A 27748-nucleotide genomic window follows, 5' to 3' on the forward strand; every position below is an offset into this window, starting at 1 on the left:
TTCTGGATCATGGTGTGTGGGCCCTGCAGAGGCAGCTGTTCTCTCGTGTGTGCACAACACTCTGGGTTCAGCACAGCCTCTAAGCCTTTGTGTCAATGTTCCAGTAGTAATTACGACATTACAAGAAAGGAGGGAAGAACAGTTCTGGCTGGCCCAGGTTTCTTGAGCACGGCAGCCCCAACAAAGGAGGGCTGGAGTGGATGAGCATGGGCTATCCTGTGCCCGAGCAGGTGGCACAGCTCCCCAGAGGTGTGTGAGCCAGGGTGCCAGGGTGCCCAGCAGAGTGATGGGAAGCAAGAGGGCTCACACAGGACTGGGCCAAAGGGCAGATGGGGCAAGTGTCTGCTCACCCGGCAAAAAGTTCAGGGCAGAGTGTGAGAAAGGGGGATAAATCCCCAGCCACCCACAATGAGAAATCTCCTGGTTGTCTGAAAGGTGCAGGGGTGGCAGCGAGGGCTGCCTCCCACCCTCCTGGGGATCACTGGTGAGGGGTCAGTGGTGCGCTGGGGCTTTTCTGGTGTCCAACACTGCCTAGGCGGTACAGGCCGTAGCCCAGGCGATGATGCCGAGAGGTCCCGAGCACCCCAGGCGGGAGGTGCGATGGGTGCGATGGAGCGACGCCCAGCGAAGACAATGCCCAGCCAGCCCCCTTCCCGCCCAGGGACCTGCTGGCAGCGGGCACCCTGCCGGCGTCGTGCCTGCTCCGTGTGCCGGCCGAGGAGGCGCCAAGCCCCGCAAACCCCGCCGTCGCCGTGCGGCCCCCGCCCTGTCCCGCCCGCGGTGGGCGGGCGGAGGCGGCGCTGCGGCGCCCGGCGGGGCGCGGCGCGGCGCGGGGAGCGGTTGGAGAGCAGCGGAGCGGCCGCGATGGGCGCCCCGGGCACGGCGGCGGAGCGGCGGGGGCCGCGGCGGCGGCGGCAGGGGCAGCTGCTGCGAGGGCAGCGCTGCGCGCTGTGCGCGCTGTGTGCGCTGGCCCTGCTGCTGGCCAGCTGCGCGGCCGGGCGCGGCGGTGAGTGCGGGGCTGCGGCGGGGGGCAGCGGCTGGGCCAACGGAGCCCGGCTGCAGAGGGCGGCGCCGCGGGGGCCGCGGCGGCCGGGGCTCCCTCACGGGTTTCGCGCCGGGGCCCTCCCGAGCTGGGGCGTTGCGCGCCGGAGGCGGCCGCGGGAGCTGCGCGAAACTTGGCGGAGCTCAGCGTGCGGCGGAGCGGAGCGGAGTCCGGAGGTCCCCTGCCCGCCGCGCTTCAGCTTCGCGGGGGGCGGTCGGAAGCGGTTTGCGTTTTTGCCTTGCGGAGTCGTGAATGTAAGCAGAATTTAGGCAAGGCTTATTTGCCTTTAAGAAAAGAAGAGCGTACGTCTCCGCGACTCGAATTTGCTTTTTAAATAAACAGACGTGTCTGAAGGGTTTCACAGTGTCCAGCATGGTGTAAGGAATGATCTCATGTTCAGAGAAGAGCACTAAAACCAGCTACGGCTTGAACGCAGTGTTTCTTGTGGAGTATAACGATGTTGGGATGTATTTTTAAGATTCGGGGCTTTTATGCCCTCAATTTAATCGAAAATCGAATTGTCTTTTTTTTTTTAAACATGTCTTCTAAAACTTACGCTTTTTCTTGCAAATGTGGATTGCTTCCAAGAAATAAGGCCAGGAAAAACATGAACATCATTGTAAGTAAACAGGAGTTTATCTATGTACTGAGGTATATTCAAGTCTGCCAGCATGGAAGATGCAGATGTGTGACACCGATATCCATCCTTCCTTTACCTAAACTTCAAAGGCTGCAGGTGAGAAGGGCTGTGGTGCTGGGGTCAGACCTGTGCTCTCTTCCCCCTTTCTGTCATTGGGAAGATGATCCGTGTCCGGCCGAGCAGACTGGTTGCGTGATGCTGCCTTTACCACACAAAATACTAATAGATGATGTGGCAAAGGTGATTTTCACACTTATTTTAAAAGTGCACAGAGTGCACTCCTCTCTCTTAAGTGCAGTGCTCTTTCCCATCCTATGTTTTGGGGTCCCTGCCTACGCAGAAAGAGCTCCATCTGCTGTAAAGGCTGGTGCCACAGGTGCATTTGTGCTCTACCTGAGCTGCCAAAGTGTTACCCAGCTGGTGCAGTAGACTTGTGTCAGGGCTCTGGCTGCTTTGCTTCAGTTTGGGAGCCCATCTCACGTTGTGATCAGAGTTTGCTCAAAGTTAATTTGAGAGGTGAGGAATGTTGTTTGCCACGCAGAGCCAGGAGCGATAGGGAGGAGAATCATATCACAGGGGGAAATTTTCCACAGCATCCGCTGGTGCTGCACAGGCTCAAAGTGAGCAGGCTCTCAGGGAAACCTCGGATACAGCCTGATGCTCTCCAGCATTTGTGTTGTGCTCAGGAGGTGGAAAGGTGTATTTCTGTTTCAGTATTTTTCCCACATAAAAACATAGTGTTTAGGATCCACAACATAAACTTTTGACTAGACTGTGGTGCTTTTGTGTCGACTGGCATCTCTCTCTTTGCTGCCCTGGCAGGAGGCTCTGGGGTGGTTTTCACTGTGTGCTGTTTGGAGTGCACATGGCATATGCAGCTCCCAACATCCTTGATGTCAGAGGGACCGATGGCAGTGTGAGGTTGGGCACAGGTTTCCCCGGGGTGCTGCAGTGACTGCTGCTTCTGGAGAGCCTTGGTGTTGAGGCGTGATCCAGCTCAGAAACCTAGGCTTGAATCACCTCTTTGCATGATGCACGTTTGATTTGGGTGCTGCAGTTTTTCTTCATCAGTCTCCTTCCCCTCAGGTACTGTTTCAGCCATGGCCTGCATCTGGAGGAGCCAGGCTTTTGGAATCACTGCAGACCTGTGTGTGTGTGCAGAGGGTGTTGGGTGCCAGAGCCTCCTTGTGAGGTGTGTGTGCTGGCACGCCTCTGCAGGAAACAGGCGAGAGCCCTTCTGGAGAGGCAGGTAACCACAGCAGTCTAGTTGATAAACCATCTGGAGCAGGCAACTCTAGGGGACAAGGCACGAGCTCTGGGTTTCTGCTCTGGTAGCTCCCCCTGCTTTTCTGAGGGCCTTACTCAAATCTCTCCATGTCTAGTTTGACTGGGTCTCGAAAATAAGGCTACTTTGTCAAGTGAGTTTGAGATCTCCTGATGCTAAATTATGTGTAATAACAAAGAGTTAAAACACTATAGTGTTCTGTGAGGCTCATTTAAATGATCTCTGTATTCCACAAGGGTCAAGCTTTTGGAAATAGATATGGTGCTAAGAAGAAATCCAAGTTCACACTGTCTGGGCAGTGATCATACAGCTGAGGTGCCCCTTTCTCACTTGCTGGCAGTGTAAGTCTCTGGTTATGCTCTGGCATTGAGGAGGTCACACTGGTAACTGAGAGGTGTAACTGAGACCAAACACAGTCCTGCAGACCCCAGATCCAGCTACCAACCACTGTCTGCCCAACTGCCATCCGCACAGAAAGGGTTGAACAAAGTGTAAAGTTTGTTTTGGTTTTTTTTTTTCCTTCTTTTGACTCAAATTCTCTATTCTAAAGAGAGGAAGGAGTGGAAACTTCATTATATGAGACTGTCTTCTAAATTGTAATGATTCAGGTTTTTCAAGGGAGGCTTCTGAGTCAGGCCTTTTACCAGTTTGCTGTCACGGACAGCAGAAATAGCAGGGGCATCAGTCAGTGGGATTTTTCTGTCTGTGTTTTTGGCAGGATGGTGAGGAAAAGCTGGGTCTGATTCTGCAGCACTTACTCATGGGGATGGGCACATCCAAGCACATGGAGTTGCCTGCGTGATTCAAGTGTGGAAGATTTGGGTTTCTTTTAAGTCTTGTTTTAACTTAATGGGAGTGAAGTATTCAGAATGGTGGAGCAGGGCTTGCCAGATGCATTTTGACTGACTCTGAGACTTACCCTAAAAACAAAGCTCAGGCTGTTTTCACAGGACTGGTATTTGCCCTGTCCTTGTGGGCTGTGGTGTGTTGAAAGCATCCATGTCATGAAAGCACACTCTTAGAAAACCTCTGAGCAATCCTGGGTGGTGTGATGAAAGATGGGGAGCAAAGATCCCAGGCACGTCTGCCTTCCACCCCTGTGCTAGTTGGAGGAGCTCGCAAGGCTGGAATGAGCCACGTAGGCTGTTTGCTCCTGACCACTTTGTCACGGGCCTTGCCTCAAAGGGCTTTTCCTTACAGATCTCCTTACTGCCAAAATAACACAGAAGAACCTTGGTGGGACAGATCCTGGTCTTCTAGCTGAGAGTTAAAGTGAAAACTCCCTGATTTGAGTGTTTTGGTTTGTGTGAACCAAGAAACCCAAACCGATCTTTAGAGGTCATGCAATGAAAGCACAAAAGCAGTTGTTTTCCTCACTTCTTCAGCGGAGCGTAATCCTAGCCCAGATGTATTGCTGTAATTGTTGGACCCCTGGATATGGGAATTGATCCTCACAAACTCAGGAGAAGCATCAGGCCAGAGCGTGGTATGTGACCTCTTTGGCAGGGAGCGTGTTTGGCCTTGCAGGAAATGACTTGTTCATTTATTTAGTACTTGTTCAAGGTCCTGCACCCACAGCTGACTGAGACTGAGCCCTTGTGTCAAGCAACTCGGAGAGCAGCAGGGATTGGACATGTGGTGCTTCTTGCAGGGGTGAGGGGACCTGACCAGGACTGTACTTGGCTGGCAGCATCAGCTTCAGGTGCCAGCAGAGCAGGGCTTGCACACCTGGCTGTGGCTGAACTGCCTTCAGAACTCCCATATCTCAGGATCTGTGTGCAGACCACTTCATTGAAGTGTTGTTGGAGCGCCAGGCCGCATGCCAGGCTGGCTGGCTTGCCAAGGATGGGTGCCTGAGGTGGATGCTGGCACAGCACCTGGGACGACAGGGTCGTGGTGCTTGGGATGATGATGCAGGATGCTCGACATGTCAGATGCTCAGGAGCTCTGGCTCCAGCAGGGCGTGAGGGCAGAGGGCTGCTGGCTGCCGCAGCTGCTCAACAGCAGAGAAATGCCAGGCTGGGAGAGGGTGAGTTGCAGAAGGACTCAGCAGCTGATGTTCCTTTGGTGCCTGTCAAGGTGAGGTAGGCTTGTGCTGCACACCTGCCTGTGCTGATGGAGCTGTGCAGGCTCAATTCTGCCCTGTCCATGGCTTTTGGCCGCTCCTGCCCTCATTGGTGCCTCCTGCCTGGGCTCTGGCATGGTGGTGGCCCTTAGCTGAGCTTTTCCAGCAGGCTAACCCAGCAGAAAACTAGCCCAGGATAAATAAAGGAGGTTTATTGCCAAATCAGTACACTGAGATGACTTGGTGAGGGGCATTAACAGGCCATGGTCGAATAGAGAGCCCTTGGGTGGTGGCTGTGGTCAGAACAGCAGAGCTCATGAGGAGGTGGGCATGCTTGGTTGGTTCTGTCCCAGCCCTTTCCTAGTACTTCCTTCCTGCTAATAATCTCCAGTAGTCCATAATTAGAAAAGGCAGGCTGGTCACATTGTCAGTTTTTGGTCAGAGATGCTCAAAAGACTCAGCTGAACCTGTCATATATTCATGTGGCAGGTATTTGTGCCTGCATCCTCTTGGGAGGATACAGACATTAAAAAAAGTCTGTGCTGATATGGGACAGGGTAATTCAGGAGATCAGCATCCAGCCCTACAGTTGGAAAACTTCCCTTACCATGGGCATGACCTGCTTCTAGGTGTTAGCTTGTCTCAGGGTACTTTACTCTGTTTTGTCTCTGTTCTTTAAATTGATGACAACTCTCTGGTAGCTAGGAGGATCATTAGGTTTTTTCTGGTTTCTGTTCCTTTGGAGTGGTTTAAGTTACCCCTTCTGGATTTCCTGTAGATGAGCATAGAAAATTTAGTTTCCATAAAGACTTCCCTAATCATAAAAGCTGAAGAAAACAGCCAGGTTTCGTGTTCAGGTTTTGTGAAATCTGAGCCTGAAAACTTCAGAATTTTGTGTTTTGGAACGAAAACCACATGAGGTTTGCAGGAGTGCAGGGTCTGAGGGATGCACTTTAGGATCCAGTGCAGCAGCTTGGTGGTGGGAGCTGTAATGGGCTGTGCTCTCTCTCACAGCTGCCTTTCACAGCTCACAGCCAGGCAGTTGAGCTATAGCAGTGTATTTTTTAAAACAAATTTAGAGAGTTTAAAGTTTTTGCTCTTTTTCTAGGCTTGCCTTCCTTGCCCTTCTCTAGAGCAGTCTTTAGGCTTGGGGCTTTGGAGAGTACTGGGCATGTTGAAAAGCTTTGTTCTGCTCTAGGTTTTAAAAGCAGGAGCCAAGTCAGACCGATGCCAAAAGCCACTGGTAACCTCATCCTAATTTTTTTCCACTGCTGTGGCTTTCTGGGCAGGAGCAGTCAGGCATGCCCAGGTGTGGGCAGCGTGTTCAAGGTCCTTCCATGGTAATCATCCCTTCCTGTAGACATGCTCTCAGGAGAGTAGGGCTGCATGGTGAGTGGAGCCTTGTGGCTGCTCCACATTACTCACAGCATCAAAGGGAAAGTGTGTGGAAGCAAAGTGGTAAATGTGTATAATTTGCAGCTTGTGAATGGGTTGTTGGCTGACCCTACAGGGATGCAGGTGTTCTGTCTCTTCTCCCTGTGGGATCCTTGCTTGATTGTCAGACTCCTGCAGCCCTGAGCAGCCTGTCCTTGTTACTTAATGCCAAGGGCATCTGGATGGGAAGTTTGCAGGGAGCTGGAGATCCCTTGGGGTCAGTTCCCTCTGTCTTGTCTCATGGCAAGGTTCATGTTCCCTTTTCTTGCATCACCTCCTGCAGAAGGTCAGGTCTCCACAGCAGCCAGCAAAGGAATGTTCAGGTGAGACTGAGGCCAAATTTTGTCAGCTTGGGATCCATAGCAGTGGAGCTGCCGGGACGGCGAGATGGCCATGGGATGAGCCTGCTGTGCCCAGGAATTTGGGAGGGTGTTGAGGCCTCCATCACTTTGGCCAGGAGACAGCTAAATCAGAGGACCAGCTGTACCTGTGTGAGACAGGAAATAGGTGCAGTCCCTATGTCTGTACTGTTGCATGGCTGGATTTCAGCTTAATGCTCAGATTTAAAAATAAAGTGGGTATAATCTCTAGATGTTAAACTTTTCTTTAGAAGCAGGCTGAGAAGACTCTGGAAATAACAGGATTTTTCAGTGTGCTTGATTGTCAGAGGGAAAAGAAGGGAAGGGAGTGGGATAGGATGTTGCATCCAGCATAAAGGGCTGGACTCCAGTCTGGATAAAAGACTGAAGTTTGAGGTGAACTGGAGATGTTTAAGCTGGGTTTTTCTTGCTGTCTTTCTTTTTGGTTTGTTTGCTTGTGGGTTTTTGTTTTGTTTTTATTTTTAGGTTTGATGTTTTGTTTTTGTGGGGTGGGGTTGTTGTTTTTTTTTTTTTTTATACCTGGGACTAGGGACATTGTACCAAGGACTCCAGGGAAACGACCTGGGCCTTGTTCTTCTGGAAGAAGGGAGGCATTGAAGAGGAATCCAGATGTGGTGTTCAGGGAGAAAGCTGTGTGAGACAGTACTTGCTAGGACTTTATTTGCCTTCTATGGACTCCTTTGGCTAACATGGAATGTCATCTTGCTGTGGGAAGCAGATAGTCCCCAGGTCCTGGCTGGGACCTGGGAATGGCCTGGAGGAGAGGGGAGTAGGGTGTGTCCTGAGCTGTATCTCATGACCCACATTGTCCTCTTGCTCAGCTCTGCAAGGCCAGGGCACGGGTCCTGTGTCAGTGGATGTGAGTGTGTGTTGGGAAGGGGAAATACCTTATTTTAGTAGGAGAAAAAACCTTCCTGGGCACAAAGGAGTGTGAGATGGGGTTTGGAGGCATGAATTTGATTGTTCTGGGACATTCCTGTACCAAGCTGCTAGCCAAGCAGCTGTGTAAAGTGGCAGGGATGCACAGCCTGGCCTGACCTTGCTGCTCCTCTGATTGTGTGTGCAGAGCTTCAGTTCAGGGCTGGGTTTGTGTCCACAGGCAGTCAGGCCGGGGATCAGGGCTTGACTTGCAGTGTGTGAAGTGCTGGGGTCCAGTTCAGGTGGTTACACCACCCCTTCCTCACTCTGGCCATTCCTCAGCCCCCAGTCCTGCCAGGGGAAATGGGGTGAGCAAGCATGAGGGAGGAAAACTGAGGCACGAGAGAATTTGCGGGGTTCTCCAGGCTTGGGAGTGACAGGTACCCAGGTGGAGCTCCATTCCCCAAGTGTTCTGCCCTGTCCCTGTGGATTAGCCCTGGGAAGTGTGCCTGTCCCCTTGGTGGCTGAGGGATTGCAGCGCACAGCAGCAGGCATCACCTATCCAATGAGAACTGCAAACAGATTTAATGGTTTGATTGGGAAAGAGCTTGCTGAAATCCAGGAAAAGAATCTTTTTGATATACAAGCCAAAAACATGCTAACTGAACTACAAACAACTGAAGGGTCTGCTATTAAAATCATCCTTTTTCAGAGATAGACTCAACTGGTTTTTTTTCCCTAAGATGGTCAGAACATCCTGTAACATACAGCAGGAGGAGAAACAAGCCTTACATGGACATTCCTTTTTCCTCTGACAAGACCTATCCTCCATTTCTCAGTGCACCTCTACATTGTAGTTGATTTGTATATTGTTGAGAGGATGGGGCAGAAAGAAACTCTTGTAAAAGAGTGTTGCCTGTGCTGAGACAGTGCACCAATTCACTTCAGGGGAAACTGGTCCCAGCCAGTGGCTGCCATACACAGCTTGCTTGTTAGGCAGATTCCATCAGCTGTGCTCACAGCAAGGTGCTGCTGGCTCTGTGCTCCAGCTGGGACAGCAGTGGCATGGCAGGAGAGGCAGGTAGCACTTAAAAACACCCTCAAGTTAGTTAACTTTGCTGCTGGCTGTTGACAGAGCAAAATTGAAATTGAAATTTAATTGAAATTGAGTTTCATGTTCTTGCACTAAATCAGAGGAGGCAGCAAATCAAGCTTGTTCAGAAGTGGAGGAGTTGTCCAAGAAAGTAACTGAGTAATGTAAAAGCCTCTTGAATGAAGAAATGATCAAAATGGAGGTTGCAGGGGTGCCTGTCTCCATAGCAGAAGGGCTCCAGCCCTCTGAGCATCTTTGTGGCCTCCTCTGGACTTGCTCCCACAGGTCCATCCATCCTTCTGGTGTTGGTGGCCCCAGAGCTGAATTCCAGGTGGGGCCTCACCAGAGCACAGCAATATTTTTAAAGCTTTGATCATAAGGGTATTTTTAAAAAATTCCCAAAAACCAAACCAGGCTTTTTGTTTCATTTTATGAAAACCATGTACTGTCCAAGGAAGCATGAGTTCTCTTCCCCACACTCGGTGTCCCTCAAGTGCCCCTCAGGCGTGGGGCTGCGTGCAGGTGGCAGAGCTGCTCGGGAGAGGGAGGCCAAGAACCCAGGGCTCTGGGGCTGGCATCTCAAATTGTTTAAATTGGCTGTGGTGGCACAGTGGCAGCTGACACCAGCTGAGAATCTGGACAGAGCAACTTGTCCAAGGTCACTTGTCCAAGGGCTAATAGTAGAGCGCTGAATTAAACCTGGGTCTGCAGTGTCTCACTTCAGGGTAAATAAAGAATAAAGAGGTTCTTGGAGAGTCTGCCTCGTCTTAAAGCCTTATAAAGAAAGGACAGCCTCAATCACTTGATTCTGGTATGATGTGGAGCACCATCCTTTTGTTCCAGGACCTCTGGTTAAAAACAAAAAGTTTTTTTTCCCCATCTATAGTAATATTTATTTCCCTAAAACACTTTGTAGCATTCCAGGCTGGCTTTATTTCTCAGAGTAGGGCAGGGGTGCTACTGTGCTGCTCAGGACTGGTACCTGCTGCCTTTGTGCCTGTCTTTTCCAGTGGGTAGGAACATTCCCCACATGGAAGAAGTAAGAGTGTAGGTACCAGTTTGGACAGGGATTGCATCAATGTTATCTACTTTTAGGGGTGTTTCAGGGATCTGCTAAGGAGCCTCTACAAGCTACAAGCAAGTGCAAAATCTGCTGAAGCCAGGGATAGTTTTTGATAGTTCTCTGTACTGATCTGTGGTGATTTATGAGGAGCTTCCTGGAGGCTTTTCTTTTTCCTTTCCTTTTCCTTTCCTTTTCCCCTCCTTCTCCTTCTCCTTCTCCTTCTCCTTCTCCTTCTCCTTCTCCTTCTCCTTCTCCTTCTCCTTCTCCTTCTCCTTCTCCTTCTCCTTCTCCCTCTCCCTCTCCCTCTCCCTCTCCCTCTCTTTTCCTCTCCTCCCTTTTTAAAAAGTTTTTTTTTCAGTCACCATTGTCTTGGTTTGGGTATAGGAGAGAGGATGGGAGTTTTGTTATAATTCAGGGTCTGCAACAGAGGGGCACAAGGCTGAGCAGCTGCCTCTTGCTGGAGGGATCCCAGGACTGATTCCCTCCTATGGGATTGGGAAAAAGGACCTGGAGGCACAAAGCAGAGTGGGGTGAGCAGGACCTCCCTGCCCTGTGAGGCTCTGCCAGTGCTGGGGCTGGCACCCACGTGCTCAGTGATCTTGGGCTTCACAGCCACATCCATCAGCAGGGAAATGGATGTCGTGAAGGGATCTGTGGCAGGACAAAATACTTTTTCCAGATAGCCCAAGCTGGCAATTTTAACTGCAATGTGCCTGGCTCCACTTCTATGATTCCCAGGCTGCTTGGCCACAAACCTCTCTTCCCTGACTACCAGATTTATTTCTAGGTATGTTTTCTTACTCCTAATAAATATAAGAAAGAGGTGTCCTGAGGCTTATATATATATTTGTCTGTAATTAAGGTAGGATTAATTGCTTAAAATTGTGTATAAGGGCCTGTTATGAGATCAGCAGATAGAAGCATGGGAAAAAATGCATAATGAATACATTATGTTATAAATAATGGACACAGCCGGTGTACTGGCATCCCCAAAAGGTAATAGCTCTTTCAATATTTAATGAAGTGGGTACCTGAGGGAAAACAGTCTCTGTCACTAAGGTGATTTTCAGCTTGGCTTGGGGACACACAGATTGGTCTGAAGGAGGGCAGTAACCCCTGTGCAGTGGAGGGCACTGTTTGTGATAACATAGGGACAGTGTGGAACCAGGCTTTCCACAAGGACACTTGGTGGGTGCTCTCTCCTGCTCTCAGAGCCCATTTGCCTGTGTCTGACTTGTGGCAGCTCCAGACCAGATCCATTTGCTGGCCAATGGCAGGGAACAGGACCACAGGCATCCTGCAACTTCTGGAGCACCTTGGTCTCCCACGTTAATTCCTGGAAACCAAGTTGCATTGGTGTCAGGTACTCAGCTTCATGGGGAGGAAGGCACAGCATCAGTTACAGGCCAACAGCTGCCCTTCAGCATGTTCTTAGTACTGACAAGAGTCATCTCAGGGGTTTTCTGAGCAGATGTAGGAAGAGGGGAATTACCAGCGCTCCCTCCACCTGGCCTGGGTTCATACCTCTGTCCCTAGCTGCTCCACACTCCTGTCCCACTATATTTTATTCCTGTCCTTTCATTCTGTCTATTGCAGCTCTGCACTGCTTGGTGAGGGCTGGCTGTCAGTGAGTGTCACCTCATGTTAGAAGTGCCTTCAGGCAGCAAACCCAGACTTGGTACCGAACAGTGGGGTTAAATACCAGAGCCAATGTCTTGTCTGGGGCCGAGACTTGTCTCTGTTCCCCAAGTGCCTTTCCAGCACTGTGGAAGCAGTAAATAACAGCAATTAAACAAATACAAATTACAGATTCATGTGGTGGTGTTGTGGGGAAACACAAGGGGAAAGGAGATGTAAGGCAAAAGGACAGGATAAATAATCTTTTTATCCCTCATGCTTGTTTACTTTTACACAAGATCCATTTTTTTCATCATCTTTTGTGGAGAAAAACATGAAAAAAATCTCTTTTGTGATGTTTCCCCTATCATCAGAGATACCAGAGTGGGAGCCAGGGCTTACGACAGTCCTTTTTTCCTTTCCTTTCTTTCCTGGGAGGGGTGGCTTGTTTTTAGTGCTCCTTCCACTAAACCATGTTGCTCCAAGCCATGTCCAGCCTGGCCTTGGACACCGACAGAAATTGTTCAGGCAAAGCTACAAGGGTGTCACTTTCAGTTTAACTGGGATAAAGTAATGGTTTACTTTTTTTTTTTTTCCTTTTCTTTTTCTTTTTTTTTTTTTTTTTTTTTTGTGGAAGAGCTGCTATGTTTCTTTTCCCAGCACATTTTTATGGTATTTTCAGACTAAATTTAATTCTGCGTAATTCTATCTAGCTAGAAGTGTAAAAGAGAGTAAACCAAAATGAAATATTTTATTCCACTAAAACATTTCATCTGACCCAAAACCATCTTTCCTCCCACTGTGTCAGCTCAAAATTAGGAGAGAAATACATAAATGTGGGGAAAGGAGCAGTGACTGTTCAGCTCCCGAGCACAAACCCCCCAGTCAAACTCCAGGTATTTGCCTCCTGTCACAAGAGCTTGAAATACAGTTTGTTTTTTCACTGCTTTTAAAAAGATAAATACCTTCTCCAGAGAGTTAGCTCTTTGTGTAATACGTTACCCAATCCTTCCGAGAAACACGGGTCTTTCTGGTAACAGTGAGGCTCTCAAGTACTGCTTTTCCATCCTTGTAAGGTCATGATTGCCAGGTTCAAGCAGCCACAGGATCTTGGAATGGTATAAAAAGTAGCTCTGTTAGTGATGGAAAGTCAGCTGGAGATTAATTCATTGCTGCTCTTTTTTTCCTCGATGACTACCATTAAGAAGGGAAATCGTGGTGGATGTTTTTGATAGAGATGACCCAGATGTGCAGCCACCTGTAGCAGACCCTTACTGCTGTGACTCCTGTAATGAACAGTTTCCACGTGTTCCCCAGAGATGCGGGCAGGGCCTTCTTAGTTCCCATGGCAACACTAAAAAAACTACTAACTCTAGCTAAGTACCGATATTGAAATGCTAATTAGCTAATTGCTCTGTTTGTTTTCTCTAAACTACCTAGAGATAACTGGCCTCCCACCCCCTCTCACGCTGCTATTCTGGGACTAACATGCAAATAAAAAAACCCTTAGGATCATGGGAGTATTTTTAGGAGATAAAGACACCCCTAAATCAAAAACTAAACACAGTAGAGGAGTCTAGACAAATGCCCTAGCTGAGGAAGAGGGAAACACATCCCCTGATTGACTTTTACCCGTCACCATCACCTAAAAAAGAATAGACTAGGTTAGGCTGTGAGAAGCAGGGAGACAAAAAGGCAGAGAGAGCCCTGGTGCTGCTACCATGGAAGGAGTGGGGACAGCTGTTATTCTGGACTTCAGCAACAGACTCTGCACGCCACGCCTCCTCACCCTCTGGCCACTGGTGTGCCACAAGGAAAGAAAAGGGGACTGCTGCTGCTCTGGACATCAGTGACAGACTCTGCACGCCTCCTTCCTTTTGGCGACCTGGGAAAGCTACAACCGCGGGGGTGAGCTCCATGTCGAGCTCTCTGCCCAGCTGATCTTTTTAATAAAGAGCTGAACATAAATAAAGGCATTAGCCCTGTTCATTTCAACTCCTGCCTTCTGTGAGCAGGGTTTTCTAGTGAAATGTGAGAAAGGGAGAGAGCAGGGGGTCTGGATGTGCTTTAGGATTCCCTGGCATCCCTCACAGGGAGCAGGGATGAGGGCAAGATGCATGGGAAGGAGTTTGGTCAGGGAGAGGAGCTGCCTCAGGGATGTGTTGGAAAGGGGGATTTGCTCTCTGTCTCCCTTTTCTGCCTCTGAAAATTTCCTTTCTGTTTATTTGGGGCAGGAGGGAAACGCTGGCACCTGCAGCAGGTTAATGTGAAGGATGCTGCTTCATCTACTCCTGTAGTTTTGCTCTATGACAGCCATAAGAGGAGGAGGCAAAAGCAGTTTTCTGGCCAGTGTTAGGAGACTGTGCTATCCTTGGGACAGAAGGCAGAAGGAATGGGCAGCAGCTCTGTCAGGGGAGACGTGCTGTGCCAGTGAGCTCTGGAAATCACGCTGGGCAGTCCACAGCTGCGAAGCACAGAGATCGTGTCAACAGTGCCCAGACTTTTTACTCGTGCCAGGTGAAAAGCTAATGAGATGAGAGTGGCAGCAGGGAGTGAGATATCCCCGAGAAACCAGAGCAGGGAATCGGGCTCACAGTACTTAGTGCTGTTGTACAGACCAGTGGGAAGCTGCTGCCTTGAGAATTATCTGAATTTGGGCAGGGTCACATAGGTATGTCCGTGGTAAAACTGGGGAATTTATAGAAGCATGAAAACATTGTCAGGAGAAGTAAAACACTGTTTACTTTAGAGAGGAGCCGAGTCACACAAGGCTGTGATAGGGAGAAGTAAAAAGTGGTGTTTTTTACCAGGTGCAGAACTGTTCCTTTTGCACTTAGGCGTAGATCAAAAAGAACAGAATGGTCAATTTAATGGTCAAGCTGATACAAATACGAAAGAAAACATACGTTTCTGCACAAACTGGTAATGAACAATCATGGAAGCTTGGAATAATCAGATATCCAGTAACAGTTTTTGGCACAACACAGTAGGGAACACAAGACAGAATTTTATCTTAACTTAACTAAGCTTAATCCAGTACTCTTTGGGATGTTAGGAACCAAGGAGTTCTTGGGGAGTCTGTTCATCTCTTGCGGGGATACTTTTCCATCCCCTGGGCTTCTCTGTGTGAGGTGGTGCAGGTACTTCACCTAGAGCTTGATGAGCAATGAGTGCATGTTGCATCCTGGGGTTCGGGTTTAGATTAGGGGTTTTTAATTTATGTTAGATAGCCAAGTTCTGTAATCCCGCGCACCTGCGGTTGTTTGCTCCTCGCTGCGTGCTATTGGAGCTTACCCCAGTCACTCCTGCAGACACTCCCCATCCTGTCCAGAGAGTTCCCCGCCAGTCACCCCGATCCCGCATTCCCATTAGCCCAGGGACCCAGGAACCGCTCCAGCCCCGTCTCGGTTGGTCGCTGTGGTTGACATCACTGCCACGGCCACAGCCGCCTCTATTGGACGGGAGGCTGTGGGTCCTCTCATCCCGCCCCCCATAAAATCCTACACCGCTGGAACCCCGGTGCCATTTTCTTCCATGCGAGTGCCAGGAGCGGTCGTGTCTTTCCACTGAACCATGCTGTGTGACCAATAAACCGTTCCTGCCAAGCATGGAGTAAATGGACAAATTCCTTACTTCTTTGCCGAATCCCTAGCGCACAGTTACAGCGGCTGGCCAGCCCACGTTCCCGGGACACGGAAGCCGTGTCTGGGAACCCGCGGCAGAAACCTCGGCAGCACGTGGAAGCTACGCCACAGCGGGCTCCCAAGAGCTGCATGTGGCCGGGGAAAACAAAGCAATGCCACAAGTGCGTTTCTGCTGAGCACTGCCTGTCCTTGAAGTTTCTTTGCTCTCAGGGTGGAGCAGAGGCAGGCCCCAGCAGCATGCATGTGGAAATTTCACCTCCAGAGGTTGGGCAGCTTTTCAGAGTTAAAATAAACCAAAAGTCACATTTTGCTGTTGCCATGAGAACTGTGGAGCTGTTGTTGGACCTTTGGAGTGTGCTCTGCCCTCCCTACTCCAGCTGGGTTTTGTTGAGAGCAGTGCTGGGCTGGGAGGGGCAGAAGCTTTGTGGGACCCTCAGTGGGCTCTGTGCTTCTTAGGAGGGAGCTGGGGAGCCTCCTTGGAGGTATGTGGGAGCTGTAGGTGTGCCTGAGGTTTTGTGGGGGCTGTGGGTTTTTTTCTGCTGGTGGTCACATAGAAAATATGTGGGAGGGTGTGTGGTGAGGGGTTGTTGGTGCAGGGACCCTGCCCTGCTTGGGTACTGCCTGCAGCTTGGCTCTGGCCTCCGTGCCTCACTCGTGTGGTACAGGTATTATCAGCAGTGTGCTTTCCCTGCCCTTCTGCACCTTTCCATGTAGGTCAGAATGCATGGAAATACAGCTTTGAAATCTGGTGTAAGGAGCCGGCTGCTTGTCAAAGTCAGGTGTAGGATTTCTGGGGCTTTTGTTGTTTGGAATTTTTTTTCCCTGAGGATGCTATATTTATGGTCCTTGCTGCTGATGATTTTGGAAGAAAAGCATCTCCCAAATCAGCCTAGGCAAAGGGCTAATCCATTTATGATGTGTTTATGCAATCACAAGCTCAGATCCTGTGGTGGCTATCTGCAGTAGGTCTGATGGTGCAGGGGCTGACTGGACATGTCTCTGAGGGTCTGGGGCCAGCAGTCACAGGGATATGGCCATGGGAGGGCAGCTGTGGAGCAGGGTTGCAGCTCATTCAGCTGCATGCTGATCTTCCATCAGGGTTCATCTGTTCTGTCCTGAGGCCACCACACTACTGCTCTTCACCTGTGCACTGGCTTATGCGGAAGCTCATGCTTCTTCCAGCTTTTTTCTTCCTCTGAAATATTTCCCTGTTGTATTAACTGCAGGAATGTGTCAGGGAGACAGAGATAATTCAGCTGGTTGTGAAACCAACCCTCCAAAACCCAAAGCTGCCACCATGAAAACAATAGATAAAAGGGACAGATGAGAGAGGAGGAAGGGCAAGCATATTTCAGAAAAGCTGTGCTGTTTTTGGCTCTGGCCAGCAGTTTTCATAGAAAGTAGTTTATTGTCAGTGAGAGCTGTGAATACCTGCCAGCTCTCCTGGGCAGCAGTGCTTTTTGCCAGGGAAAGGCCCTGCCTGTCAGGTCTTCCCTACTCCAGCCCCTGGTCCATCAGCTCTTCCCTGCTCTTCCCTACTCCAGCCCTCTGCCTGTCAGCTCTTCCCTGCTCCAGCCCCCTGCCCATCAGCTCTTCCCTGCTCCAGCTGGCTGCTCACGAGCATCTTCCATCTTTGTTGTCTTTCTTCGCCTCAGCATTGTTGAGCCGAACACTCCACTGCAATGGATGAGTTTCTTCTCCTCTTCCAGCTCTGGATTTGGGTGCTCTTGTCTCATTTGACTGCTTGGACCAGCTGTGCAAAAGCCACCCTGTCCCGTGGGACCTCCACCTCCACACCAGCCGGCTTTGTACCCTGTAGGAGCTGAGTGTCTGCTCCGAGGTCTTGTTGCTGTTCCATCTTGTTGGGGTTCCTGTGCCTTACTTGCTGCTGAAAATAAATGCGCCTGTGAGATCAGAGTGCAGTTGGGGAGCATGGGGATCTTGTTCGGCATTTTAAGGTGGTGTTCTTTGTGCTGGGAAGTGCAGCCAGGATGAGTTTGGCTGTGTTTCTGCAGCACTGAAAGTTGTAAACTCCAGCCAGAGCCATCTGGAATAGCGTAAGGAGCTCCTGAGTTCCCACATGGAGATCTGGGTCACACACGGAGCCTTTCCAGGAGTTCTGAGCTGTCTGATCAGTTCTTTTTTCCATTCCACCTCATTTCCATGCTCATAAGTGGAACAGGTGAGCAGTATTGCAGGAGAGGCTGTGCCCAGCAGACTGCGACACCAGCCTAGCAGGGACAGGAACTCCCAGCAAGCACACACTTGTGTACTCCCTGTCTTATGGAAAGAGACGCGGCTACTTGAAATGCACCATCTGCATTGTCTTAGTTGTGTTATGAAATGCAGAGCAGGCACAAAGACAGGGAAAAATGACTCATGTGCTTATTGTCCATGGGAATATCTCCGGGAGGAAGTGTGAGTAAAGCTCTCCAGAACCTGGGTTCGAAGTGTGTAATGTAAAACTGGTGCTGGAAAATACCTTGTTGCGATGTTCAGTGCTTGAAAAAATAATTCTCTCACTTTGAAATACACTATGGTACAGAACTTTGGAAAAACTCTTCATTGTACCAGAGCTTTAGAGGATGTCACAATGATACTTCATTATAAAGCTAGCAGCTAGAACATTAATAAGAAAAGTGTTCCATCTTGCTTGCCCAAAATGGCACTGTAGCTGAGGCAGAATGTTTAGTAGTCTTTACCTCTGCTGAGAAAATGAAAAAAACTCTTTGTTGTGCTTCCCATTAAAAATCATCCAATCCTGAATAACTACAGTTGAGAAAGAAAACTGTTAACTTTCTTTTTTATAAGTTTTCCTGCTTTTCCTTGGGAAGAAGAGTTTGGCCATGGTGGTGGTAGCCTGGCAGCCCTGCTGTGGAATCTGTGGCTGAGGTGATATCCCTGGTGCTTGTGCCTCATGCCAGCACCTAAAGCAGGGCAGGCCTTGAGCAGCCTCCACCACACCACAAGGAGACTGGTGCCAGCACATGGGGAAACTACAGGGACCCTCTTATGTGTCACTGAGTGTCCTTGTTAGCAAGGTTAAAATCTCCACATGTCCCTGTTTCCACAGGAAAATCCTTGGAAGGCCAAAGCTTTGAAAAAGATTGCTCTCTAACTTCTATTTTCTATTGCTCTGTTGAGTGAAATGTGTTTTAGAATGGAGATGCCCTAGGCAGGATTTTGGGGGTGGTGGGCTGCAAATTCTGCTGTGGGACAGCTGGCCCTGCTCAAACCTGGAGGTGTCAGAGGAGAGCTTTTCCTGGTGTCAGTCACCAGGAAAAGCTCTGGACCAGGTCCACTGCTATTTACTCTGATTTTTGTCAATGCTGGATGTAGCCTTTATAAACAATCCTATTGCCAAAATAAGCTTTCCCCCTTCCAAAGTCACCTTAAATGACATTCTTCTTCTTTACCCCTCACTTGGAAGAGTTTGCCATCCAAGAGAGGCAGAGGTTCTGCCGGAGGTCTGGGGCTGTGGCAGTCCCTGTGTCCTCTGTCCCTCATACTATTGCTCCATGCAGTGACACAGAGAAGCCTTGCCAGCTTGGAAAAGAGTTCCTCTGCTTTGAAAGCAGCTTGTATGTGGAACTGAAACTGCTTTGCTCAGGCTATCAGAGTGTTTGTTGTTAGAGGAGATCCCTGATGCTGCGTTACAGCCTGTGCTCCTTCTTGGAAATGCAGCCCACTTATATCAGCTTAATCTTACTGGTGCTTACACACTAAACTGACAGCAAATTCCATTCTCTATCATTTGTAAAGCATTGAAAGGACAAAGTGCTTGAAGCTTCAAATGATGGCATTTAGTTTACCAAGGTAAATGGGGATTTTTTTGCTTAGAAAACAGGGGTGCTTTCAGGCTGCCCGTGCAGCTGTGGCTCTTCCCCCAAACATGCACCCAGATGACTCCTGCATATTCTGAGAGCATTGCTCCCAGTTAATACTGGTGGCCTGGGATGCAGATTCCCAGGCAGCCCTTTCCCAAACATACCCTCCTAGTGTGACATGGAGTGACCTGAGCAGAGCATGATCTGGGCAAGGCAGACAAGTCTCAGGTTGGACAGCCCTCTCAACTGAATGTGCCAAGGAACCTATGACAAGGGTTGGGACCTGCAGAGAACCTTTTCCTTTGTCCTTAATCACCCTCTGAGACATTGGCTCAAGATTTGAATCTCTATCCCACTGCTTTTTTGCCTGTGATCTGTTTCTAAAGTAGTGGACAAAACTGGGAATAATTCAGAAGTCCTTGTGAGAGAGCCCATGTTCTACTTGTTGCGAAGAGGATGAATGGGTGGGAGGAAATGCCTCTCAGATGGTGTTTGTTACTGGAGGGCTGCAAGGTGTCCATTGCAAGAGGGCTGATTTGGTGTGTGGATAGCTTCTGGCTTTAAAAATAAAGAGGGTTTTTTCTTCCACCCTTGAATCTGAACCAGCATAGGAGGCATGGAACTGACACATGAGCATGTTTGTCCAGCTGATTAGGCAGACATGGCATGTCCAGGGCTGACCAGCCTTGTGCCAGGAATATTGTAGAAATCAGCCAGCTGTTTTTGTTGACATTGCTAAAACAGAGCTTCACTTAGCAGCACCAAAGAAAAGCCGAAGGGGAAGCAGAGCAAGGGTTGAGTCAAAGGTAGTGAGACAAAGTACTGCCCCTCGTGTTCACGGATATTTCTTGTTACTGGAAGCGTGAAGGTGTGGAAATGAGTCAGAGGTGTGTTCTGGCTTCAGTCAGATGGTGCTGGGTGGGAAAACAGAGATGCTCTCCTAGGATGAACTTCAGAAACTATGGAAGAATGCACATGGCTCCCATGGGTGGGGGAGCTGCTGGCAGTATCCCATTCCAGTGGGCTTAGAAACACTGCCCTTTTAAACCAAAGGGGCCATGGTATTTTTAAAATGTAAATGTTTTGTCTGCTTCAAGATGCTCAGGAGCAGAATCAGGAGTTGCCTTTCCTCATGTATTACTGCTCTTTTCCTTCAGGTTACGATGCCCTGAGCTATTCTGTGGAAAATGGCGACAAGTGGAGTGGGCGACAGCTCCTGCAAGCACGTGAGAAGAACATGACTGACTTTCCAGAGGATGGGGGGCAGCTCTACATCAGAAACTGCACTGAACCAGGTAGGAATGAAAGTTGCCTCTAGCTCCTCAGTTCTGCAGATGGCTTCCTCACATCTGTACTGCCAATACTTACTTATTTTTAAGTCCATAAACACTGCCCTTCACAGCAGAGCTTGGATATCATTTCCTCAAGTTTTGGGGAGAAGAGGGGAAGGATTTTTCTCTGTTCTTCAGGACTAATGTAGGTTACGTGCCCCAGGAGAAATTCTAACAAACCCAGTTCTGGCTGCACTTTTCTGCCTATAATTTTTTCTCTGCCATAATCCTTAATAACATTTCTGGACAGATGGATGATTATGGTCTTTTTTAGACAGCAAAAACTGGTACAAAAATTCTTCTTAGTCAATTTTTGCTTGTTTGCATACCTCTGGCACAGTGCAGACCCAGTCTCACAGCCTCACATCAGCACTGGCAGTAATATTTTCCCCCACTGTGCTTCTTCTGTCTCATCATTGCAGCTGTTCCTGCTGCCCTCACCAAATAGAGTGGCCTGTAGGAAGCATGGGAGATTTTATTCGTGATGTGTGGGTTTTTCCCCCCTTTTTTCCAGAAAGTAGAACAATAACTACTGAGTACTCTGTGTTTTCTCAGGAGAGAGAAAGCAGAAATACCTAGATTTTTGAAATTACTGTTTCTTGTTGAAACTGTCATGATGTGACATTCCGTAGTAGAAACTGACGCAAAGTACTGCAGAAAGGAAGTGAAAGTAACAGAGTTAAGTTCCTGTCTGTGGTTTTGTCGATTTTGTTTGGATTTGTCATAGTGCAAATAACGTTAAGTAGTGTTAAGTACTGTGTTAGTGTTAGGCGAGGTGGCAGTCGGAAGCATTTGGGAGTGGGACACTCCTAAAATGCAGTGTCTGTGAAAGTTACCTGTTGAGCTCTTGTGGGCTGAGGATGACTTGCAGGATGCTTCAGGTCTGCTGCTCAGCAAACAAGTGAGTAAAAGAGCTGGCGGAAGGGCATGGGCACATCAGCATTTTGTGGATGACAATGGTGCTGCCTGTGATTCTACAGCACAAGAGAGCAAAGTGGTGATAGCTGTGCTTTCATGTTTGAAAGTGTGGCCAGGAGTAGGGTGGATGAAATCCTGGCACAGTCCTGACAGCAGGAACTGTGATTGTCAGGCAGAGCTGATGGAAAGCTCAATCCCATGGCCGCAGGGCAGCACAGTCCTTCCCATGGCTGTGCTGGCGCTGGATCAGGCCCCAGATGGTGGCACAGCAGTTGGGGTTTCACCAAGCATGGCTGCCTTTGCCTTCTCAAAGGGCTTCTCAGGGAAACTGGGGCACTCTGTGGTGCTGCTGAGCATAATGCATGAGTGCTGTACAACCAAAGCCTGGGAGCCCATTGTGACCTGGGAATCAGCAGAGCTCAAACCTCCCTAGCATCCTCACAGCACCATGTGTGTTGTCATTCAGGTGCTTCTCCTTCCCTTGAGCAGGTATCAGGCGGGAAAGGCTGCCTGAAAAGGGTTTTTTTCCTGGTTACTTCCCAAGTGAACCTGTATAAACACCTTGCCGCTCAGCAGAAGTGGGTTGTTTAAGAAAGCAGTTTTACCTCATCTGCTGGTGGAGGGAAGTGGAATGCCTCCTGTTAAAATGTGCTGTGTTTTTTTGCAGTGCTTGGCTTTTGTGCTGTGTTGGCAATAAACACACCTTAGTGTGCTGAAGGGAAGATCTGTGTTGTTTAGCTGCTTGGGTGATTGCAGGCTCATTTGAATGCCTGCCATGACATTTGCCAACTGCTACTTTCATTTCCTAATGGTTTATCCAATGGCCTATATAGTATCATTTCATCATCAGAACTGCTCCAGATAGTAGGGCTTTTGCTCCCTTTGTCTTTGCAACAAAAACTGTAGAAATATTAAAGTGGTGAAATGGACTGATTCCAGCCTAAAGACCATTTTTAGGATTTTTTTTGTTTGTTTTTTTTTTTGACCTTTTTATGAGAAATGCCCATCATGGGCTCTGGCCTGGTCCTGTGGCTGATGGTGGTTGCATTGAGTGCCTGTGGAAGCAGAACCACAGAGCAGCCTGCTATCTTTTCTAAGGAGCCTCCTGTCTCTTGCTGCCTGTTCTTGGAGGGTTCAGCCCTGCAGTCAGAGCTGCCTGTTCCCTCCCTCTTGGATCTTGGTGGCTTCTCATGGCAGTGTCTGCTGTCAGACAGCAGATGCTCTTCTGGCCTCTCCTACCCATCCCCTTGTCCTTGTGGTATCCACATGAAGGTGTGTGGAACTAGAGATAGACACAAAAAAAAAAAAAAAAAAAAAAAAAAAAAAAAGGACAGTTTATTCACTGAAGTAGTGATATTGTTTAAATGAAACACTTGTGATTTTGGGCCATGTTTGACAGTTTTAACTCATGCAAAAGATGACGAGGAAAGAGTGAGAATTACTTGTGTCAGTTTAGGCAAAGTATCATTTACTCACCCAGTTCTGTTCAGAAATGTGATTCACCCACTGGAAGCCAAGAAAAAGGATTAAGCTGGTTTAATGTTGGGTCAGATTCCTGTGCTACCACATTCAGAACTCAAATTGCACTGGAGCTTGCTCCAAAGCTTGCTCTTATTTCAGACATGGTTTATTAGCTGCCAGAAGGTGACAGGCCTGGGGCTGTGTTAGGATGGGATGTCACATGTCTGGAGGTTCAGGTTGGAGGGGGTGGCCAAGGTCCCGGTGCCAGCCCTTGTTAGCTCCTCACCAGACTGACATATGCTTCCTCTGACAAGCTGTCATCGCCTTCCTTCCTCCCCTGCTTTAGCGTTTCCACTCCCACCTCAGAAAGGCTGAAAATAAAGTAACAGCCCTGCTTAAGTGTGTTGTTTTAAAGTCATTATCAGTAATAGCAGGAAATACTTGGTTGCTGCAGGAACAAAAAGATCTCAGTGTATTCATTTAGACCCTCAGGCGTAAAAGTGCTTAATTTAAACAGCCAAAGAAGTTTTTGTGCAATTATTTTTTACATTTCCTCATCTTATTTCAAAAGCAACTTTCTACTTTATCAATATTTCTCCAGTGAGTCATAGCTCATGGTAGTGTAATTTGTAGTGCTTGGCGAGCAGGTAACCCTTGCTGACTACTTACTTGTGGCCGTGTCTTCAGAGCCCCTTTGGCACTGAACCACAAACCCAAGGCCACAAACCCAGACCCCCTTGAGTGGAGCTGAGCATTCTGATCTCTTTCCTCTCTTTTGTTTATGCACGTGGTGGGCTTTATGTGGTGTGAGTTCTGCTGCGCTGTCATGCTCAGAATGAAGTCCAGAGAACTGCAGAGTTCAGAAAGGCCTTCATTCCAAGCAAGTACAGCATCTTATGTGAAGAGTGAGTTTGTGTTTTGTTTTCCTTTTTTTCCTTTTCCTCTTTGAGCCTCAATCCAATTGAAAGTTGCCTTCCCTCAAGCAAAATTAATTTTATCCTAGCAAAATGAAAAGTAAAAATTTGTTCCTGCCTTGCAAGTTGCCAAACCTTGCTTTCACTTGGGGGAACATTAGAAAAATAAATTGCTGTAAGTTTAGTAACAAAATATCCTTGAGGAATAGCAAAAAAGATGTTCTTCTCTCACTGAGCTATAAGTTTGGTGAATTTGACAGAAATTTGCTTGAACTTCTATTTCCACACTTTGCTTCTGTTTGTCAACTTCAGACCTAAAGGGTCAGAAAACCAGAATGTTAGGGTTAAAACCTCAGAAACAAAAACAAAAACATGATTATTTCTTCTGGATTCTTGTGCTGGCAGGGAGGTGAATTCTCCCTTGCTGCAGCCAGGAAGGAGAGATGTTCTCCTGGTGGGTATCAGGGCTAAGATTTGGTGCTGACATGTGGCCCCAAGGAGCTGAAGCTCGGGGAGCCCGGCACTGGTGTCCGAGTTGTGTCCAGACGCTGGGTTTGGCTTTGTCCCAACAGCTGCACCTCTGGCTGAGAGGAATGTGCAAGGCAGCTGAGGGCTTAGGAGCTCTCCTTGCAGACCCCATGGCTTCCTTTATTAGAAACTACGGTGGATATTTTTCCTTTTCTGTGCTGCGCTCTGGACTTGCTCAGAGCTTGGGGTTTGCCTTCTGGGCTGGGTTTTTTTATGGGACTGCTGGATTGTAGGATCTCTTAGCAATAAGAGGTGGTCACAAGTATTTTCTCTAGGATTTTTCAGCCATGCAAGGGGGCAACAGCCCAAGTGTGGCTGAGTTGTGCTGCTGTGCAGGGGAGCAAGTAGTTGAGCATCATTGCTCTGAGACAGGACCTGGTTTTACAGCAGGGCTGTACCTAGACAGTGTGCCAAAGGGGAAGCTCAGAACAACTGCTTTTGGCTGGGTACTTGAAAACTCTGAATTGATCACCAAAACCATGCAATTCCCTGTAAAACAGGGCCCTCTGGGCATACACAGGAGGCCAGTGGTGTTCTTTTTGCTAAATTTTTGCCAGTGTTACCATGTGATTATGTATGCAACTCCAAGAACCAGAGCTTCAGGCAGGAAAATAGCACAAAGCTTGTGAGATTAAAATCAAGAGGTGGCAGTGGTATTACCCAGTTTGTGCTTGGTGTGTTCTATTGCATCAGTGAAACAAAAGAAGGAGAAAGCAAACTCCAGGTTCCAAAGCCAGCTTTGTCCCTACAGTGTGCAGACTGAGGAGAGGTGGTGAGTTCCAAAGTGTCTTCCCTGGAAAGCTGCCGTCAGTTTTTCCAGAATACATATCTACCCACGTATCAAACAGCTGTAATTAAACTGCTTGTTCTGACGGAAAAGTACCTTGGTTCAGCCTTCAGTGCCGCAGCACAGCTGGGATGTGCACCTGTAGTGTGGGTAGATCTCTCAGACTGAGACATGTTTGCTCGACTGGTGATGCTTGTGAAGAGCCTGTTCCCGTTTTAATTGTTGTTTCTGGTGGAAAATGCTGTGTTATCACAGGCTGGCTGTGCAGAGGGCTCACAGAGCTCTGGGGGAAGATCAGTGTGTCACACTGCATGGAAAGTGAGGAACACCAAAGGTTAATTGCCTGTTGCTACCCAAGAATCATGTTTATAGTCTTGAGAAATAATGGCAAGGTGGGAGGAAGAAAGGAGTAATCCTTGTAGCAAGTGTACAGAACCTGTACACTTGCTGCTGCCAAAGGCACAGGAGGAGGATATTTGAGAGTCTGTCAGAAGTGCAGCCCCATCTGCATGGTAGCTCTCCAGTGGTGGAGTGGGGAAGCCCTGTGTCCTTTTTTATGATTATGTTTTCCCCTCTGGAATAATTTTAAAACATCCAGAAATTTTCTTGTTTTTGGATTTATTTAGGCTTTTTTCTTCTGTTACTTTTTTGTTTGTTCTTTGTATCTGGAGGAATGAGGCTTGCTTCCTTGACCTTTTAGCAAGGTTGGGTTACTCCTTTGGTTATTGTGTGTTGTGGAAAAGGCAGCAGAGAGGCTTGAAATACTGAAAGGAGACCCTTGCTTCCAAATCTTTAAATGCCTTTGCATTTAAAAGGTGTTAAGGAACTAAGCATGACTTCAGACGTGAATAAAAATCACATTGTACCTCCCTGAATTGGGTTTTACTTTGCTGACACTTGAGGATGTCAGGCTGCTGCTGTGCATCACTCTGGTAATCTGAGAAGTTTTCTCTGTGGCCTGTGACCTGAATTTCTAAGGAGGCAGTGAAAAAAAAAAAATTTGTCAAGTCAGACTTGCTCCTTTCTTTGGGAAGAAAACGCACTTGGATTTTCACATGCTGAGCATGAAAAACTGGAGGGTTTTGGGAGACACCAGTGGAGGGTTTTGGGCTGGCAACTGGGAAGAGTCAGTGTGGTCCCCTTGTTTGGTGGCTCTGGCTGCCTTGGGTCATTGCTGAGGTGCAGATGGCTGCTCACAGTTGCAGTAACATTGCAGTTATTGTGTACCAGATGTAGATGTTCTAGACTGGCCAGATACCAGAATAGTTTCTTTTTTTTTCACACCTGAATTATTCACCTGGTGTGATAAACGCAAATTGTCCACTTAGCATTTAAAAATATATTGCTGCATTTTTGTAAAATGTCCTAATTCTCCCCAGGAAAATATGTGCTGCTGTAAATTTTTGGTTGTTAAAAATTTTAGACTTGCAGTACCAAGAAATTTGGGAATTAAGTAATTTGCCTCGGTGCCTGTTGACCCCAGGCCATGTAAAATGTGTGACTTGTTTTTGTTGGGACAGTGTATGAGATTCCTGATCAGATCACATGAATGAGTGTCTTTTCTAAGCTATTTTAAAGTTTCTCTATGATGCTAGAAGGGTAGAAGGGAGTAAGCTTGATAATGAAGGAAATCAGAGCAAGTAGTTACCAGCACATGCTTTAAATGTTGGTGTGTCTATAGTATTTCACAGATCAAACATGAATGTGTAAGCAGGGGCCTCAAGCTGATGTAGCTCTAAGATCCAGGATAAACCTTTCTTAGAGTTCTGTTTTAAAATTGGTATTTTTGAGCTCTTACTGCAAAGGATGAAAAATAACATCTGGCCCCATGTTGCAAATGGGATTTTTGTTGCTTGTTTTTTGGTTCTTGCCAGTAATTAGTAGTTAAAAATCAAAGGTCCAAATTTTCCACTAGTGTAAATTATTACTGGCTTCATTGACTTCATTGCATTTATGCTAGATTTAAATGACCAAGAATCAAATAAAACATCCGAAGTCAGGTTTTGATACAGTCAGGATGGAGTTTTTATCATCTGCAATCTGCATTTTAAGCAGTGCTTAATTGTATAGTTTTTATATACAGACGTGCGTAAATTCACTTATACATGCACAGAATAGTTTCATATATTAATGCTGAAGCAGTTTGATTTAGTGTGCAGCAGTGGGTAAAAGAAAAATATTTAATTAAAATGCCCTTTTTTTGTGGACTGCATTAAAAAGAATTCCCAGATTAGATACTGGTTGCTCAAATGTGCAGGTACTTTGTCATTTCCCTGCTGCTCCAGTTAGAAAATGGAGAGGTGAGTGATTTCTCCTTGGAACTGCTGCCCCCCAGCTCATTGCGTGCCTTTGCTAGTGACCAAAAGTAGTGTCCAGGCAGTGACACAGCTTTCTGTCCTCACCACTGGTCTTGGCAGTGTCCCCCATAGGCATGAGCCTGGATGAGTATCTGCCAGAAACTCGTTAGCACAATTGTGGTTGTGCCTCTCTGCTGGAGGGGGAAATACTTAGGAATAAACCCTTTCCTTCGTTTTATATGTATATGCGTAGAAAAAAGAGAGGTGGGATAAAAGAAAGTAAGCAGTCCTGAGCAGAGTGTTTGTAACCAAGGCCAGTACTGAGGCTTCAGCCTGGTGAACACGAACAAAGGAGCAGTGTCAGCCCAGGCACCTGGTGATGGATGGGCAGCTGCTGACAGCTTGAATGACCACTTCTAATTAGCACTCATTAAAAGTCTCAGAAGAAACTGACTGGAGAATCAGCTCCTGCCCCAGTGAGTGTGAGTCCCCTGTGACCCAGTGTCCTAGGGTGACATTATGATGCTTGTATCCCCAGTTGTCTGTTCTGTTTATACTGGATAT

General features: G+C 48.0%; 1 protein-coding gene across 1 annotated transcript in view; it reads left to right on the forward strand.

The window, feature by feature from the left end:
* Nucleotides 1-924: 924 nt before the first annotated feature.
* SLC24A3 (solute carrier family 24 member 3) overlaps nucleotides 925-27748 on the forward strand; it is a 111454-nt gene continuing 84630 nt past the window's right edge. The window contains exons 1-2 of the mRNA XM_053974742.1: nucleotides 925-1006; nucleotides 20106-20243. Coding sequence (XP_053830717.1) covers nucleotides 20186-20243 — 58 coding nt within the window. The 5' untranslated portion in view covers nucleotides 925-1006; nucleotides 20106-20185. The remainder of the gene's footprint in view (nucleotides 1007-20105; nucleotides 20244-27748) is intronic.

The sequence above is a fragment of the Vidua macroura genome, chromosome 3 (genome assembly GCF_024509145.1).
Source record: "Vidua macroura isolate BioBank_ID:100142 chromosome 3, ASM2450914v1, whole genome shotgun sequence".
Taxonomy (NCBI): domain Eukaryota; kingdom Metazoa; phylum Chordata; class Aves; order Passeriformes; family Viduidae; genus Vidua; species Vidua macroura.